Here is a 17,689-nt window from a genome sequence, read left to right as displayed (position 1 = left end):
ACTAACTGGTGCCTTTGCAAAAGTAAACACATAACCAGTAGTTGATCTTCGTTTGTCCATATCACCCGCAAAATCTGAGTCACAATATCCAACTACAGACTGATTGTCTTCCTGCTCAAAAACTAACCCGACATCTACAGTATTATGAATATACCGTAGAATCCACTTCACAGCTTGCCAATGCTCCTTCCTGGATTGTGCATATATCTGCTAATAACTCCAACAGCTTGTGAAATGTCAGGCCTTGTGCAAACCATTGCATACATCAAGCTACCAACAACATTTGCGTATGGTACCTTTGACATATACTCTCGTTCAGCTTCATCCATTGGCGACATAGTAGTACTTAGCTTAAAATGGGAAGCAAGTGGAGTACTAACTGGCTTAGTCTTGTCATCTATGCCAAAACGTTGAAGTACTCTCTTCAAATATTCCTTTTGAGATAAACAGAGTTTCTTTGAACGTCTATCTCTAATTATCTCCATGCCAAGAATTTTCTTTGCCTCACCCAAATCCTTCATCTCGAACTCCTTCTTCAGTTGAATCTTCAACTTATCAATTTCTTCCAAATTCTTGGAAGCTATCAACATATCATCAACATATAGGAGAAGATATACAAAGGAACCATCTTTAAGCTTGTGCAAATACACACAATGATCGTATTTGCTTCTCTTGTACCCTTGCCGCAACATAAACTCGTCAAATCGCTTGTACCATTGTCTAGAAGATTGTTTCAATCCGTACAACGATTTTTCAAGTTTGCACACCATATTTTCTTTTCCAGCAACTTTGAATCCTTCTGGCTGAGTCATGTAGATTTCCTCCTCCAAGTTTCCATGTAAAAACGCAGTTTTTACATCCATCTGAACTAGTTCCAAATCCAATTGTGCTACCAAAGCCAACATAATTCTAATGGAGGAATGTTTTACAACTGGAGAAAACACTTCATTGTAATCAATTCCCTCCTTTTGAGCATATCCTTTGGCCACCAATCTTGCTTTGTAGCGAACATCTACTTGGTTAGGAAATCCTTCCTTCTTTGCAAATACCCATTTGCACCCAATTGCTTTCTTTCCCTTCGGGAGATTGGCCAATCTCCATGTATGATTCTGATGAAGGGACTGTATCTCATCATTCATGGCAATCCTCCACTTATCTTCTTCTGAACTTTGAACAGCGTCTTTATAAGTAGTAGGAACATCATCAGCTACAATTGAGGTTGCACAAGCAACCGTCTCTATGAGACGAACAGGTTTCGTTATTGTTCTTTTTGGCCTGCTGGTTGCTATTGATTCAAGTTGTTGTTGAGATTCCTGAGTGGGAATCTCCTCTACTGGCTCTCCTTCCAGAGGGTAATCTTCATTTGTTTCCTCCTCTGCTTCTTGTGTAGGAAAAATAAATTTTCCCTCAAACTCCACCTGCTTAGAAGCACCTTCATTTTGTTTGGTATCTTCTGTTACCTTATTTACCATAGCAAATTCATCAAAGGTAACATCTCTGCTGAATATTACTTTCTTTGTCATAGGACACCATAAGCGATATCCTTTGACTCCAGAAGTAATTCCCATAAAAATAGCCTTCTTTGCCCTTGGATCCAATTTTGACTCCGTCACATGATAATATGCAGTTGAGCCAAACACGTGCAAAGAGTTATAATCTACAGCAGGTTTTCCATACCATTTTTCAAATGGTGTTTTGCCATCAATAGCAGCAGATGGTAGACGATTAATGAGGTGGCATGCATATGTAATTGCCTCAGCCCAAAATTCTTTGCCCAAGCCAGCATTGGACAACATACACCGTACCTTCTCCAGCAAGGTCCGGTTCATACGTTCTGCCACTCCATTCTGTTGTGGTGTATGTCTAACAGTGAAGTGTCGGACGATGCCATCATTTTCACAGACCTTATTGAAATGATCATTTTTGTATTCACCTCCATTGTCTGTGCGAATACACTTGATCCTCCTGCCTGTTTGATTCTCCACCATCGTCTTCCATTTGAGAAAAATTCCCAGCACTTCATCTTTGTTTTTCATTGTATACACCCATACTCTTCGAGAAAAATCATCAACAAAGGTTACAAAATAGTGCTTCCCACCCAATGAAGGTGTTTTGGAAGGACCCCAAACATCAGAGTGTACATAATCCAAAATGCCTTTAGTATTATGGATCGCTGTACCAAATTTAACCCTTGTCTGTTTCCCTTTGACACAATGCTCACAAAACTCCAAGTTGCAAGCCTTTACTCCTTTTAACAATCCTTGATCTGATAGAGTTTTCAAGGATTTTCCTCCAGCATGTCCCAAGCGCATGTGCCATAGCTTGGTTGCTTCTGCCTCTTTGTCGTCACTGGATGTCACTGTCGCTGTCCCAATAACTGTACTGCCACGATAGCGATACATATTATTATTCTTCCGATTAGCCTTCATTACCACTAGTGCACCGGAGCATACTCTCATCACTCCATTTTCTGCAATGATTTTGAACCCTTTTGATTCTAGGGCTCCCACAGAGATGAGATTCTTCTTCAAATCCGGTACATATCGAACATCTATCAATGTTCTGATCATTCCATCATGGTTCCTTAATCGTATTGAACCAATGCCATATGAGGTAAGAGGGCTGTTATCCGCTGTGTGGACGACTCCATATTCTCCTTCTTGAAATTTCACGAACCAGTCCCTGTTGGGACACATATGATAGCTACAAGCCGAGTCCATCAACCATATGTCTGAAGATGTTGATGACTCTGTTGTAACTAATGAGAAGTCTGAATCATCACAATCAGCTACATTTGAATCCATAATGGCCTTTCCATTGTTATGTTTGGCCTTATTCTTCAACTTCGGACAGTCTTTCTTCCAGTGCCCTTTTTCTCGACAAAAGGCACATTCATCTTTGCTGGGTCTGGATCTTGACTTGGATCTTCCCTTCTTTGTCCTCGTTTGATTTTGAGGACGACCCCTCACAAATAGTGCTTCTCCTTCTCCGCCCTTCTGTTTTTCTCGCTTTCTTTGTTCATAGCTGTACAAAGCCGAACAAACTTCTCTGAGAGAAACTTCGTCATTTCCATGGAGTAGAGTAGTTTCAAGGTGCTCGTACTCATCAGGAAGTGACGCCAACAACATCAAGGCCAAGTCACCATCATCATAAGTTGTATCCATATTTTGCAAATCTGTAACCAACTTATTGAAACTGGTGATATGTTCATTCATCGTGGTACCAGGAACATAGGTGAAGTGAAACAGTCTCTTCTTCATGTACAATTTATTTTGACTGTTTTTCTTCAAAAATTTATCCTCCAGTGCTTTCCATAATTTACTTGCAGAAGTTTCCTTTGTGTATGGATATTTCTGCTCTCTAGCAAGGTAGGATCGAATGGTACCGCAAGCAACACGGTTGATAATTCTCCAATCTTCTTCTCCAATAACATCTGGTTTCTTTTCTTCAATGGCCAGATCTAGCCCTTGTTGAAAAAGGACATCTAGAACCTCGCCTTGCCACATCCCAAAATGTCCGGACCCGTCAAATATTTCGACCGCAAATTTCGCATTTGACACAATTCTTGTCATAAGCGAAGATGCCAATGATGACGTATTGTTGACACTTGATGTAGATTCTTCTTGTTTATTGTCTCCCATCTTTGACACAAATATTATTTAATAGCTGACGACACAAATCAAGATTATTTCCTTTCTGGTGTGGAAGATCAGACTAAGCTGCAACCACAGAGCATACTCAGACAGAACCTTGACTCAGTTACCAAGATAAATCTTTTCTGATGTGGAAGATCAGACTATGCTGCAACCACAGAGCATACTTAGACAGTACCTTGGCTCTGATACCAATTGTTGCGGAAGCCAAATGTATATAGTGTGAATAAGTCACAACTACTATACCAAAAATTATGACAGCCACCAAATAATAAATAAGACAATAAAACAACAATAAAGGGAACACCAGAATTTACGAGGTTCGGCTAATTTTGCCTACTCCTCGGACACAACCAAATATTTTATTCCACTCCAAAAATACAAGTGAAATAATACTAAAGAGAGAAGATACAAATGCCTTAAACAGATGAGAAGACAAATGAGAGGTGTGTTTCAATCCTAAACATTAGGCCTTCTTTTATAGGGGAAAAATCCCCTCCAAACTTAACTCCCAACCAATGTGGGACTTTGGCATTTTGCCAAACTTCAACACTACGTACGTACTATCTTCCCCATACCTAATTGGTGGGATTATATTGGGTATGTTGTCATTGTGCATCATAATTTGATGGTGTTAATAGAGCTATTGAGCAACAAAATCTTACCTCTATAGATTCCAATATCCATGTACGTGGCAAACAGACGGCTCATAATATATATATATATATATATATATATATATATATATATATATATATATATATATATTCGATTCCAACAACAATGTTATTACTGTATTGTTTAGAGACAAATGCACATGCGAATCTTGTCGACGCGGTTTCTGCTTAGCTTGTGATGTAGCCATTTAATTTATTATAAATATACTCAATTAGGGATGTACATAGACCGGGTTGGTTCGGGTTTTTATCAAAACCAAATCAAACCATTATATCGGTTTGGATTGGTTCGGTTTTGTCGGATTTTTCGGGTTTTAGGGTTTTTTTGTTACATAAATATTATTTCAATCTTACTTTGTTAAAATTATAGATAAACCTTTGATAAATGAATATATGCTTAGTAAATATGGAAAAAAAAATTGACAAAGATATGATCTATTAAAATATTCTAATGGGAGAATTTTTTTAGTAACACATGATAGTTATTTTCTTAGTCGTCTAACAATAATTTTTCGTTAATTTACGCTTTCAAGGTTAATACATGAGAGGATCCCAAATATTTCTACATTTTCTAAAGAAAATTCACTATAAAGTCTTAAAAATATAAATAAAATTTATATATTTATATGTCGGTTTGGTTCGGGTTTTTTTACTCAATACCAAACCAAGTCAAACCAAACCTAATCGGGTTTTTTAATCGATTTGATTTGGTTTTTCGATTTGGTACGGTTTTCCGGTTCGGTTTGAACACCCCTATACACAACATCGTAATGATTTTTTACATTGGCAATATAAATTTCATATGTGATAGCAAGTTACAACTATTTTTATCAGATTGTTAATTAGTATTATTTGACATACAGATTTACGTATAATTATCTTATAAATAATCTTACCTTGGAAATATTTGTATACTATCGTGTATATAACTTAAACTCGTAAATGAATTTAATTTCTAAGTTTCTATTTCCATAGGCCAGGATTTACTTGCGTTTCACGCGGCTATTCGTTTTCCCACCTTATGTTTGGATTCGTCTGATCTATCTCTATCTCACTATTATTCTTTTTTCTCAATATGGCAATGGGCATGTGTAATTTCTTTACTCTATATCTGTACTACTTTTTCTCATTATGGTAATGGCCATGGCATTTCTTTATTCTACTATAATACTTCGGTAAATATTTACTCACGTCCGGTGTTTACGTCAAACCAAACAGTTTAATTATGAGAGCAACCAATTAAAGTGCACATGCATATTACATAACCATGGTGAAGTATTAAATAATTTATATGCAAGATAAGTGTCATATATTGATTTGCTTGGTGTAAATAGTGAGTGAGAATAAGTTTTTAGCATAATACTTATATAATGTGGCTTTTTTCACTTTTACCCCGGCAGAAACTATTTATATTCGACAGCCGAAAAAAGTGTATAAATTTTGTATAATTTTTTTATATAACATATAGAATGTATATATATACCAAAAATATATTTTTTCGGCTATTATTTTAAAAACGACTATACAGTGTCATTTTTCCATGCCTTAATAGCGTTTGCCAACTAGCCTGTTTTCATGTTTCTCAGTGTGGTCAGTACCAAGTGTAAAAGGCCATAAGAAAAGGTTGCGTCAACTTTCTTCCCTTAGACTTTAATATTATACAACATAGAAAATAAATGGTCAAGAAAGCAGTCATTGTAGGTAACTTTTGCATATACCCTGTATTTATACTAAAAAGTTCATTAAAAGTATAAGAATATTTAGCTTGGAACCCAATTCGTTGGTTCATTTATCATGTAGATTAACATGAGATTGTTATAGAAACCATAAACTTAAAATTCTGGATCCGCCTCTGTGCAGAAGAGTAGTCTTTTTCACTAGTTAATTAGTAATAATAGACAGATATGTTTGTATTTACATGGAAAAAGTACATGATTTTTGAGAAAGAATGTATCCATGATACCAAAAGCATTCATGTTTTGATGCAAAGTAGTTTCTATATCAATTAAATTTGTCAACACGTAGTTTAGAAATACTACAAAGATCACCATCAGGGAACAATAATTATTTTGTCAAAAAGGTATCAATTCAGCTGCATTTTACTCCCTTTTCTATTACCGTACCTGAACCGAGAGTCTACTGAAAACAACCTCTCTATCTTTTCAAGATAGGAGCAAGGTCTCTATAAACATTACCAGTGGCGGAGGCAGGATTTTCGCCAAGGGTTCAAAAAAGAAAAAAGTTGAAAAATTAGAAGAGATTGTGGCCAGTAGAAATTGAACTAGTGATCTCACAAAGGTTTTGAACCCCCTTGACCACTGAGCTATGCTTTTAATCTATGTCAAGGGAATTCAAAACATAATATATAGAGATAAAAAACAGATTTTGCCTTATATTACATAGTGTAATTTTTCGGTGAAGGGAGTTCACGCGAACCCCCTTTCGCCCCCCTAAATCCGCCCCTGGACATTACCTCCCCAAGACCCCACTTGTAGGATCACATTGGGTTTGTTGTCGTTGTTGTTGTATTACTATACCCCACCCCAACGGGGCGACATCGTCGGATTGTCCCAAGGGTGGTCAATTGAATGCCCCTTATTAAAAAGTTACACTCTGAAGAAGTACAAGATAAAAATGATGTAAATCACTAATACTAAGAAAGTTTCCAATTCAATGGCAAAGGGGGTTCAAAAAATGTTTGAAGTCATGAGTTTTTAACTTTCAACTCCCAACTATGACATTTTAGCATTTTTTTGAATCCCCTTGTCGTAAATCCTGCCTCTACGCCTGTGCACCTCTACGCCTGTGCATCGCCAATTCCCGTCTCCAACCCCAACAGCATCAGACGCGTTTTCTGATCATTCAGTAAAGCCATGCTGCTTAAAATAGAAGTATGTGAATCAAAATGATATTGAGTATTGACCTAGTGTGTGAACTCAAACCAGTACATGCGGCTACTAACATTATGGTACATTTGAAAACAACATAAAAACAAGAAAACAGGTCAAAGACTGTCTCTTAGCTTACAAAAAATGACTGCCAGTTATAATAGAAAATCCTAATACTTAGAATAAGTAAATCTGGAATCTGGAATAAACACTTTCCACAAATACTAGTGCACTTAGCTTTATATAGAAAAGTAGCATGGTACTATTCAGTCTTTTCCTTCTTATGCCATTCAATTTAAAAACCAGGCTATCACACCATATTCTGCTTACATTTTGTTTAAGCAGAGTCTGAAAATTGAGCAGGAAGCTACAAAAAGGGCAGCCCCGGTGCACTAAGCTCCCGCTATGTGCGGGGTCCGAGGAAGGACCGGACCACAAGGATTTATTGTACGCAGCCTTACCCTGCATTTTTGCAAGAGGCTGTTACCACGGTTCGAACCCGTGACCTTCCTGAGCAGGAAGCAACAATAAATTAAAATGTGCTACGCGGAAATGAATAAATAAGAACCTGTATTTCTGGCATATTAAGGTTCCATTTTGTTTAGCAGGAAGCAACAATAGATTAGGTTGTGTTATATAGAAATGAATAAATAAGAACCAATATTTCTAGCTGAGTGACTCCAACATAGTAAGCAACCTCCGCTTCCAACCAAGAGGTTGTGAGTTCGAGTCTCCCCAAGAGCAAGGTGGGAAGTTCTTGGAGGGAAGGATGCCGGGGGTCTATTTGGAAACAGCCTCTCTACCCCAGGGTAGGGGTAAGGTCTGCGTACACACTACCCTCCCCAGACCCCACTAAGTGGGATTATACTGTGTTGTTGTTGTTGTTGTTGTTGTTGTTGACTCCAACATAGAACATGGCACCAGCAACATTATCTATAGTTACCTGACGAGTACGTTTGTGAAGTTGAATGTGAGTACATATATTTTCACATGGTATGAGGCACACAGCGCATGGGGTGAATGATGATCATTCGCAGTTAAGAATTTTCTAACTCTCGCTCTTTAGACTAAAGATACACTTACATAACTTTATATTATCTCGATCTCATTCATAGCGTTGGCAGAAAGCACTCTAACGACAAGGTTTAAGCTTGAAATACTGACATGGTCGGGGTAGAACAGGGTTAGTCCGTTAGCACCAAATGCATAGTTATCCCATAATTCAACAATCTTCACAAAAAGTGAACATTACATTGTAAATCATCTCACAAAAGCACGATGAATGCATCCAACTCACATTTTGTTTCTTTGGCAAATTCGCATATCTGTTTGTTACATGTAGGAGCCAAATTGAAAGATTGAACCCATTAATGATGGCAAAACCAAACCAATATATGATCTTGGAAGGATAATTCAAAAATCAACCTACAAAGATGAACCAAAAAGATCTGAATCGTACTCTGTGAAGCAGCATCCACCACCTCTTTCAATGAAAGATAGGTGTTTCTCATGATTCTTTGGGAGTAGTAGCTTGTCGAAGTCGACGTTGATGTACATCCCAGTTGTATACACGAGCAGTTGTGACCTGAGCCATAGCAACTAAAAGAATAAGCACAAAAGCAACAAATAGCAACAACTAGCATTCCAGAATCAACGTGTTTCCAAAGATGAAGTAAAATAAGTAATTAACATCAATTAGCTAAATAATTGAGAAATTGCCCAAGTTCCATAATTAGGTACATTCACCAAATACATCAGTAAAAATTAGTGGTATATTCCCTAACAAAGTAAAATCAGTAAGTAACTAAAAATTTACTTAAGCCAATTTACAGGCAACAGCTTGCAAGCCAGCAGCACTTGAATACAAGCTAAGTTCTTAGTCCTAGATGAGAGTCAGAGCAGAACTGACCTGAGTTGTTGTCACTTGATCCCTCAGAAATTGTAGATCAGCCACAAGAACTTCTAAACTAGCTTTTGCATTTTCCAAGTTCGTTTGAAGAAGGGCAGTAGCCTGTACAGTGAACAAGATGTGAAGACCAATACTTCAAATATCCAAGAGTGCATGTTTCCGAAATCTTACAATAGCAAGTTACATACCTCTTCACATGAATACTGCAGCATAACATTTGCCCCTAGCCATAAGCACACAGATTCAGCATCTTCAATCTTAGCCCGGGAATAAATACCTTCTGCCACTTCAAAATCAGCGATTAGCGCCTGCAACCAACGAGTCAAACCAAGATCAAATTAAACATGGCAAGTTAAAAATTTGGGGCTGAACATCGGCTGGAAGTTATTAGTGAAGTAAACCAGGGATAAATGATTGAAACCTTGTCTGACTTCTGCTTAGGCCATTAACCATTTAAAAGTAACCAATTCAACTCTTAAAGTAATGCAGTGTAAGCAATGAGCCATCCAATTCTTACCCATCAAATGTTAAACTTAACCACAAGAGAAGCTTCTTTGAGTAAAGTGATCTACAGAGTAAAATATACCTCCATATAGATTATAGAGTGACAAATAAAATATTAATCGAGATTAAACGTGAGAGGAAAGGATCCCGTCCTCCAATTCTCCCTTCCCGTTCTCTTTTACCTCTTCCCTGTCATCATCTTAGAGTGTCCAAGTTCACAAATAAACATCCTTCAAATAAAGATTGCAACTACAACTTGTCATTAGCTCCATTCAGGGAAGAAACAATAAGTAGTGAACTGGTATCAAGCACAACATTAGTATTAAAATTACGGGAATTGGAGAACATTATGCGTGTAGGCATGAAACACAAACTTGGACTTGAATTCTACGATGACAAGTACAGTAATAGAATGGGAAGTTGTAGGAGAATTAAAAGAAAATTTGGCAGGTTAAATTCTAGAAAGGGCCAGAATAGATGGGAGTTTCAGCATTTTCTAATGTTTTCAAAAGTAGATTCATCTAGCAGCCTGATTGGTATTCCAATGCAGAAATCTCAACTGCAATAGAGAGAAATGGCAGAAGAATGGACCAAAGATAATACATTCTTCGGAGACATATCTTTCGTCCTTTTCTTCCTTTTATTTTTCTGATATGATGGTGTCCTATCTAGTGTGCACACCTCGACTATCCACCGGGTACGTGAGACAAATAACTCCTTCAAACAGAATGGCCAAGCAAATGATGGAACAGAGGGAATGCAGTCATTGAAGGAGCAATATAACGGTGGCAGTGTGGTGGTTGGAGTGAACGAAAGAAAGAGAAGGAAATACTATAGAGAGAGAGGCTCTTACTTCTCTCTAGAATAGAAAATATTTCCGGTTGTAGCTCCTTGAAAATCCTGAACCTTTTAATCGTCTTCAAATAGTACTTTCAGCACCATTATAACGGTGGCAGTGTGGTGGTTGGAGTGAATGAAAGAAAATGAAGGAAGTACTATAGAGAGAGAGGCTCTTACTTCTCTCTAGAATAGAAATTTTTTCTGGTTGTAGCTCCTTGAAAATCCTGAACCTTTTAATCGTCTTCAAATAGTACTTTCAGCACCATTATTATCTTATTTCTAACCCATGGACAAGGATGCCCAAGTTAGGCTAATGAAGGATACAGGATTGTAACCAATTGTTAGCTAATAGCAGTTATCACCGTACTTAGAGAATACTGGATAACTCTCTCCCACGGTAAATCTCATCTGAAAGTATCCATCTTTCTGAACTGCTTCACCACTATATGTCTATATCATCTAAATACAATTTTTGAATTGAGAATTTTATGCTTTCTCACTTTCACATTACAGACCTAAATAAATGAAACAGAAAGGTAGACTACCAACTTAAAAATTACCTAATACGCAAATGTCTAGGAGTGCATCAAGCAAATTTCACTCAAAGTTAAAAACAATAGCACTGGGACAAACCTCACTGCTGCCCTTCTTAGCTTGCAAAGTAGCAACTATATCCAAGCATTTCTCTATGTCGGGGATCTTTGCCTGTGTAGAGTGAATAAGGATAAGACAATTCTCCACGTGTTAGCAAGACAATAATATAAAAGCATCAAGCCAGCTAAAGCGAGAAACTTTCAAAATCACTTAGACTGATCGCAGAAGAGATGTCAAACATGTATAATTCAACCCCTTTGAGCAATACAACATCATAACAACAACTTATAAATGGCGGGAACGACAATTGGCAAAATGTATGAAGCAGTCTATACTTTGGCCACCTGATGCAAAGACTAAAGTATAATTCTCTAACTTCTGCTCCACCTTCCAGAAGAATCAAGGATAGAGTGACACATGAACACATTCTCCATTTGAATTGCATTATGGCCTATTTCCTCAATTCAAGTATGTGACAAACCCTGGGAACTCATATTAACAGTTACTTAAATTGAAATGAATACTATGAAAATAGACAAAACAGTGTACCTGAAGGTCCCTCTGCTGTGCCAGAAGTTTCATTTCAACCACTCGGTACTGCTGAAGTCTGCAAACAAACAACATGTATTCAGGAAACAAAAGGAGCCAATAAGTAAACTAAGCACTGACTAAAATTTCCATAGCAGGACTAAATTAGTGTGTGCTTGTGTACTGGACTCTGATCTGGTGCTTATGATTTATTAGTAATAGAACAAGATAACAGCCTGCACAAGATAGGTATTAATAAAGTTTTGTTATATGTGTTCTACAGTTTGACTGTATTATAGGCCAAAAAACCCAAAACAACAAAATGAACAATTTCATTATTTTGTGGGTTAAAAGATGTATGTCTTATTGGACTTGTCATTTTGAATGACAAGATGGACACGACATGCAATGGCCAAATATGTATGACCAACCGAATTCAGAGGTCTCTTTAGTCAAAATTCTGTAATCTGCTTTTAGTGAACTTTCATGCAATTAAGAGCATGCACTTTGGTTTGATGCTTTAGGTAGACGATACAAGAAATGGTAAGCAAATCTGAAAGCGAATGAGAAACTATAACTTCAGATTAGCAACATTTTGGAAGAGCAAGAAACTCAGTAACACGATAAAAGGACAAAAAGATTATGGGGCTTTAAAAACGAGAACAACACAGATTCTGAAGAACCACAAATTCCAGTCATTACAAACAGATGTATACACACTTCCATGTTTGTAGTCATACTAGTTTTATTTAGTCATGAACAGATTTAAGAATCTAATTGAACAAGATTTGATTTATTTTCTGTAAGGCTGTAATGGCCTATTATCCCTCTTCAGCTTCTCCTTCTCTACTTCTTGTCCTCTTTAGTCCGTCGTACTAAAATAAGATCTCACCGCACTTATTATCAGTGAATCAGTATTTCTTAGGCCTATTCAGTTTAGACACACTCGGGAAAACACTTGGTTTTTAAAATGTTTCCCGTGAAATAGGGGTGCACCAAAGGGATTTCGGTACAAGATCAGGGGGTAAACTACATATTTAGCCTCTTTTTAATCATCATCTTTCAACAAAACTTACTCAACCACATAGTCAGCTATTCAACTCGATTTCAGGCCAACAAATGTCAAATCCAAATGCCTATTAAAGTATGATCTCCAAAAATTCACATTGCATTTGATTTCTCAGCAGCCCTAAAAGTAAAATAAGGAACAACAAATTTAGGGGTAAAGGTCCTATTAACCATTTGCTACAATTTTTTTTTAAAGGAGTTAATGTAACAAGTAAGCTCCCACAAGAATCTTTCCTTAAGCCGAGGGTCTATCGGAAACCGTCTCTCTACACTCTCAAGGTGAAAGTAAGGTCTCCGTACAAATTACCCCTTCCCAGACCCCGCTTGTGGGATTACACTAGGCATGTTATTGTTGTACGCTCCCACAAGAACAGCACATTAAAGGTTTGATATTTACCTTTTATTCCATACCCAGATTAAAAAGATAAAAGGGAAATATACAGAACTCCCAAGCAGTTACAATTTCAGTAAAGACTGAAACTTCACATGACAGTGAACAACCAATTTCTAATTAATTAATGTCGTCATAGAAAATAGCTCAAGTTCTATGCACCGACGTGTGAAAACTATTTACACAATCAGTTCAGTTAAAAGGTAATTGCTGTAATTCAAATTATTTAAACATTTGTCTATATCTCACTTATTATTGTCAACCTATAAAACTAAAATACTGAAAAAATATCAATAAAATCACTATCATTATACTCTATACAATTCATTATGCGAAATTTAAATGTCACCTAAGTATTTTATACACCAAATTATAGAATTAAAAACGGACCTTTCTTGGAGAAAAGCAAGAGCAGAGTTAACATCAAGATCAGACTGGGTAAGATAGGACTGAACATCTTGTACAAATGACGCCGCCGGTATTCCCCTTCTCTCCGTTATTGCTTCCGCCATCTCCGTCCAAAGCTAGTTTACAGTTTGTGTAATTAATTTACTCTGATTATTCTGAGATTTTTCTCAGTTGTTTTTGCTCGACGAGTGAAGAAAGCAGAAAGCATAAAGGAAAACGACGACGTTAGGTCGGTCTACCTGTCAAAACGTCTCCGTATGTAATAATAAGTAAGAAAATTGAAAAGAACAAAAAACAAATTGGTTTTTGAGTAAAATGTGTCTGCAAGTCGGATTTGATTTAGTTGTTTAAATTGCAAATACAAATAAAATAAAAATAAAAAACATAGATGTACGTGTATAAAATGTATACTATGTGCTTCAGCTAGTGTTTGGTCATAGATTAATGTGTTTGGATATCAGTTTTTAAAATATATTTCACCTTTTTTAAAAAAAAATATATAAAATATAACTTATACCTACAAGTTCTAAAAATTATCATAAATACTCAACAGTACCTTCATCAATAACATTCATTATATTATCACAAACTATCGTCCTGAACATAAATAAATTTGGTATAAAATTATAGTTTTAATAATAAATTACATAATACACTATCAGATGACCAAGAAGATGAAGCAACATTGTTACAAAATAATAAATGGTGGGCTCTTTTATAAAATACAAAAATTTGGAGCAATTTTTAAAAAATATAATAATAAGCTGGTTTTGGAATTTAGATTTTGAAAATTTACCAAAATATGAATAAAATTTATGAATAAATATGTATTTGCCAAATAAATTTTGGCAAAATCTATGACCAAACGGGTCCTTAATATAACCAATAAAGTAGACAGTAAAATCAGATGGCTATTTGTGTAAACATCTATTTATATAATGGCTTATATTTGCTCTTATTTAGAAATGGTCCAGAGCCTCAATCTCACCATTTGTAAAGATGAAGGGCTGGTACCAAGTTCCTAGGTTAATATTCCAAAGCGTTGCCTCTTCAGTTGTATATATATATAATATATATACAAAAAAACATACTCCTACATTTTGTCGTAAAAATTACACGGGACATCTTATTTGGTCGGCTCCATTTAATTTATACCAATTTTTTAAAAAAAGTTTTAATTTGTACCAACTTTTTAAATAACGTCAATCCCCTTTCTCCCCCTCCTTCTCATCCTTCGTTTTCTTCTTTTTCTTCTTTTTCTTTCTTCTAATGTTGTTGGTGCTGCTATGAAACTTCAATTCATGAAATGAATGCCACAAGTATGTTTATCAGATTATTTAAAAATAAATTATAAATAATTACGTAAGTTAGTAGACAATAATTTGTGAATATTTCCACGTACGGGAAGTTTAAGGTCACACTTAGTGATTCTTTTCATAATAATTCTGTTCTTTTCACGTTTATTGTTTCAAAAATTTATGATTTAGATACTGTTGGCAATCTGATTATTTTATAGTAGTAATACACTATGAAAGAATAAAGTGATTATTTATCTAGTATGTTAGAAAGCTTTTTCAAAAACTTCAACTTATATAGTGCTGAAGTTTTTACAAATGAACTAAATAACTTCAGCTTATATAGTACTGAAGTTTTTTAAAAAGCTTTATGACAAAACTAATGAATCCAAGACAAAAAAAAACTTCAGCTTATTTAGTGCTGAAATTTTTACAAATGAACTAAATAACTTCAGCATCTTCTGCTGAAATTTTTTGAAAAAGCTTAATGACAAAACTAATGAATCTAGGACAAAAAAACTTCAGTTTATTTAGTGCTAAGTTTTTACAAATGAACTAAATAACTTCAGCATCACAAAACTTTAGCACTAGAATGCTTAAGTTCAGCAATTACAAATAAAAGCTTCAACAAATAGAGAACAAAATTTTAGCACTAGAATGCTTAAGTTCAGCAATTACAAACAAAAACTTCAGCACACTTGGTTTAGCAATTTTTGCTACTTTAAGCCTGTCTACTAGAATGCTGAAGTTTGCGTAATTGCATTTGCTATTTCAGACCCGTATACTAAAGTTACGCGAAAAAATGGATACGTTTGCAAATCTTTTTTGCAAAGTGAGTATACGTTAAAACGTGATCCAAAAAGCGGATATAGATACAAATGCTTCTATTTTATCGGCTATTATTTTTCAAACAAGTTTCCAGGCCTAACAAATGGGCCGTGCTTGGCCCAATGTATCAATTGTTTCCCTCATCAAAACCCTAATTCCACTCTCTGCAGTATATGTACTCGTCTTCGTCTTACAGCCTTACGCTCCATCCTTCATTAACTCTCTTTTCGTCTCTTCTTTGCTTGCAAATTTATAAGTTTCTATTCTTAATTTCAATTTTCAACTGAATTATATTCTTTGCCTTTGAATTGGCACCCTTGAAATAATTAACGATATGGGTTTTTTCCAAGTTTGCATTTTTTATGCAAATAAAAAAGGCAGAAATTGTTTTTGCAGGATCGTTGAGTCGCTTTGCCTCTATTATTTTCTAGGCTTAGTGAATAAGATCCTGCAACATTATTCAATATATTTTTGTTTTTTTTTTCCTATTTATTATTGTTCTGAAAATTTTCTGTGTGGGGATTTTCCTATGATGGCATGAAATCTTTGAGACCTGAATTCTCTATTTTGATGACAACTACAAGCATTTTTCTGAGGATTTCCCCACTTTCAAAAAAAAAAACTGTAAAATATTTTCTTTGTTTTTATATGATGTATATCCTTTTTTTTATTTATAATTTTTTATATTTATTTGTGTTGAATGGAAAAAAATGATTTTGGGTAGTATTATATTATTGTTGAGATGATGATTGCACTGGGCTCTGAGCAGTTTTAGGAAACTGCATTATATTGATGCATAAATGCAGCCTAGAAAACTACGTCTGATCACACTCTTTTTTGATGGAAAACTTTTAATTTTAGTATCATTATTTATATATTTGAACTTATTTTTCACTATTATTCCTATTTGGTAATAATAATAATATTAGTTGAACTTAAATAGAAAAATACTATTAATGAGGATTCATATTAATATGTACTTATGTAGTTTGACTAGGCATTAATTTTAAGAAAAAAAAGAATCTTTTGAAATTTGTGGTCGGGATAAAAGTTGTGGGGGCATGATGTGTGTGGTTATTAACTTTTCTAAATAGGTAAAATGAATAATCTAAAGTTAAATTATTTTTAAATGTAAAAATGTGTTATATTTATTTTGGAAGAGACTAAAAAGGAAAATATCTTATCTAATTTGTTTTACGGTAACTGGTTACAAATTTTGTTGAGATTGAGTTGTAATTGTATATTGTGTGAAGCTTAATGTTTAATTTTAGCTTTTGAATATTTCCAACTAAATCAGCTGAACATAAGTCCAAACTATACGCAATTCTAAGATTTAACTTTGTCGTCCCATGTTAGTTTGCTAAGTTGTGCTTTCTAAGGATGGGTAAATTTTTGTACGCTATAAACCAATATAGAATATCATAATTTGCAATTAAATTCCGATCATTGAAAGAAAATCCTGATCAATAATTAGTTTCCTCTATGGAAAAAGTTTTCACCATTTTTCAATTGAGAAAATATTTACTTATATTTCCTAAAATTATCTTTTACTAGGGTCAACGTCTGGTACGACTAATGAACAAAATCAGATATTGCAGTATTATTTCTTACCAATCTGGCTTTACCTTTGCTTTTATTCATTGTGACCTTTTGGTAGCTGCAGGTGCAAAGGTAAATAAAACAGGCAACATAGCCATTAGCCAAATGCGAGCTAAGAAATTTTAGTTTGATCCTCCTGGATTTTGTTGTTGCAATGGTTCAGTTAGCTTAACTACACACAAAATGCCCGCAGAATTGCGGAATTTATATATAGGAAATACTAAGGAATCTAAATGCTTTCGCACATACATTTGAACATACAATAATATCTTTGCATTTACATCACTTGGTGTGATGTATCATTTCAAGGACAAATGATATTATGGTATTTATACTTTTAGAGTTCAAGGACAAATGTATCATTTCATAGATGATATATTCCCTGTGAACCAAAAGGCAAAAAATCTGCAATTATACTTCTATGACAATGATAATGAACTAGCAAAAAGCATGGTTTATTCCGATAGGATTGATGAAAGTATAGTCAGAAATTTGATGGAGTTGCTG

The 17,689-nt window shown here is 35.1% G+C and overlaps 1 protein-coding gene and 2 non-coding genes across 5 annotated transcripts; 2 read left to right on the top strand and 1 right to left on the bottom strand.

Annotated features, from left to right (window-relative positions):
- Nucleotides 1-6,955: 6,955 nt before the first annotated feature.
- On the bottom strand, nt 6,956-13,644 carry LOC107788175 (prefoldin subunit 3). 3 transcript variants are annotated; one of them, XM_016609841.2, is made up of 7 exons: nt 13,443-13,644; nt 11,615-11,672; nt 11,105-11,176; nt 9,316-9,435; nt 9,128-9,229; nt 8,678-8,803; nt 6,956-7,206 (listed from the first exon to the last, which is right to left on the bottom strand). In XM_016609841.2, exons 1-6 carry the CDS (start codon nt 13,562-13,564, stop codon nt 8,726-8,728), a joined length of 552 nt encoding a protein of 183 aa, XP_016465327.1. In that variant the 5' UTR covers nt 13,565-13,644; the 3' UTR covers nt 6,956-7,206; nt 8,678-8,725. The 3 variants fall into 3 exon arrangements, with proteins under 3 accessions (XP_016465327.1, XP_016465328.1, XP_016465326.1); XM_016609842.2 differs by having other exon boundaries at nt 6,956-7,184; XM_016609840.2 differs by lacking the exon at nt 6,956-7,206 and having other exon boundaries at nt 8,390-8,803.
- A 2,464-nt stretch (nt 13,645-16,108) lies between these two features.
- Nucleotides 16,109-16,182, top strand: LOC142166688 (small nucleolar RNA R66). The gene has a single exon (XR_012697091.1). It is a non-coding gene; the product is annotated as a small nucleolar RNA R66 (small nucleolar RNA).
- A 139-nt stretch (nt 16,183-16,321) lies between these two features.
- Nucleotides 16,322-16,411, top strand: LOC142166708 (small nucleolar RNA snoR118). The gene has a single exon (XR_012697107.1). It is a non-coding gene; the product is annotated as a small nucleolar RNA snoR118 (small nucleolar RNA).
- The last annotated feature ends 1,278 nt before the right edge of the window (nt 16,412-17,689 follow it).

Source organism: Nicotiana tabacum, chromosome 11 (assembly GCF_000715075.1).
Source record: "Nicotiana tabacum cultivar K326 chromosome 11, ASM71507v2, whole genome shotgun sequence".
In the NCBI taxonomy this organism is placed as follows: domain Eukaryota; kingdom Viridiplantae; phylum Streptophyta; class Magnoliopsida; order Solanales; family Solanaceae; genus Nicotiana; species Nicotiana tabacum.
The sequence above is the reverse complement of the archived record's forward strand: the minus strand, read 5'-3'. Positions and strand labels throughout refer to the sequence as shown.

Bases quoted from the DNA above. Each gene is read 5' to 3' on its own strand.
- LOC107788175 (XM_016609841.2), bottom strand. From the start codon at position 13,564: ATGGCGGAAGCAATAACGGAGAGAAGGGGAATACCGGCGGCGTCATTT. The intron at 9,436-11,104 runs GTTTGTCCCAGT...CGTTGGTTGCAG, and splicing joins CTAAGAAGGGCAGCAGTGAG to GCGCTAATCGCTGATTTTGA. The intron at 8,804-9,127 runs GTCAGTTCTGCT...GCTATGGCTCAG, and splicing joins ATCAAGTGACAACAACTCAG to GTCACAACTGCTCGTGTATA.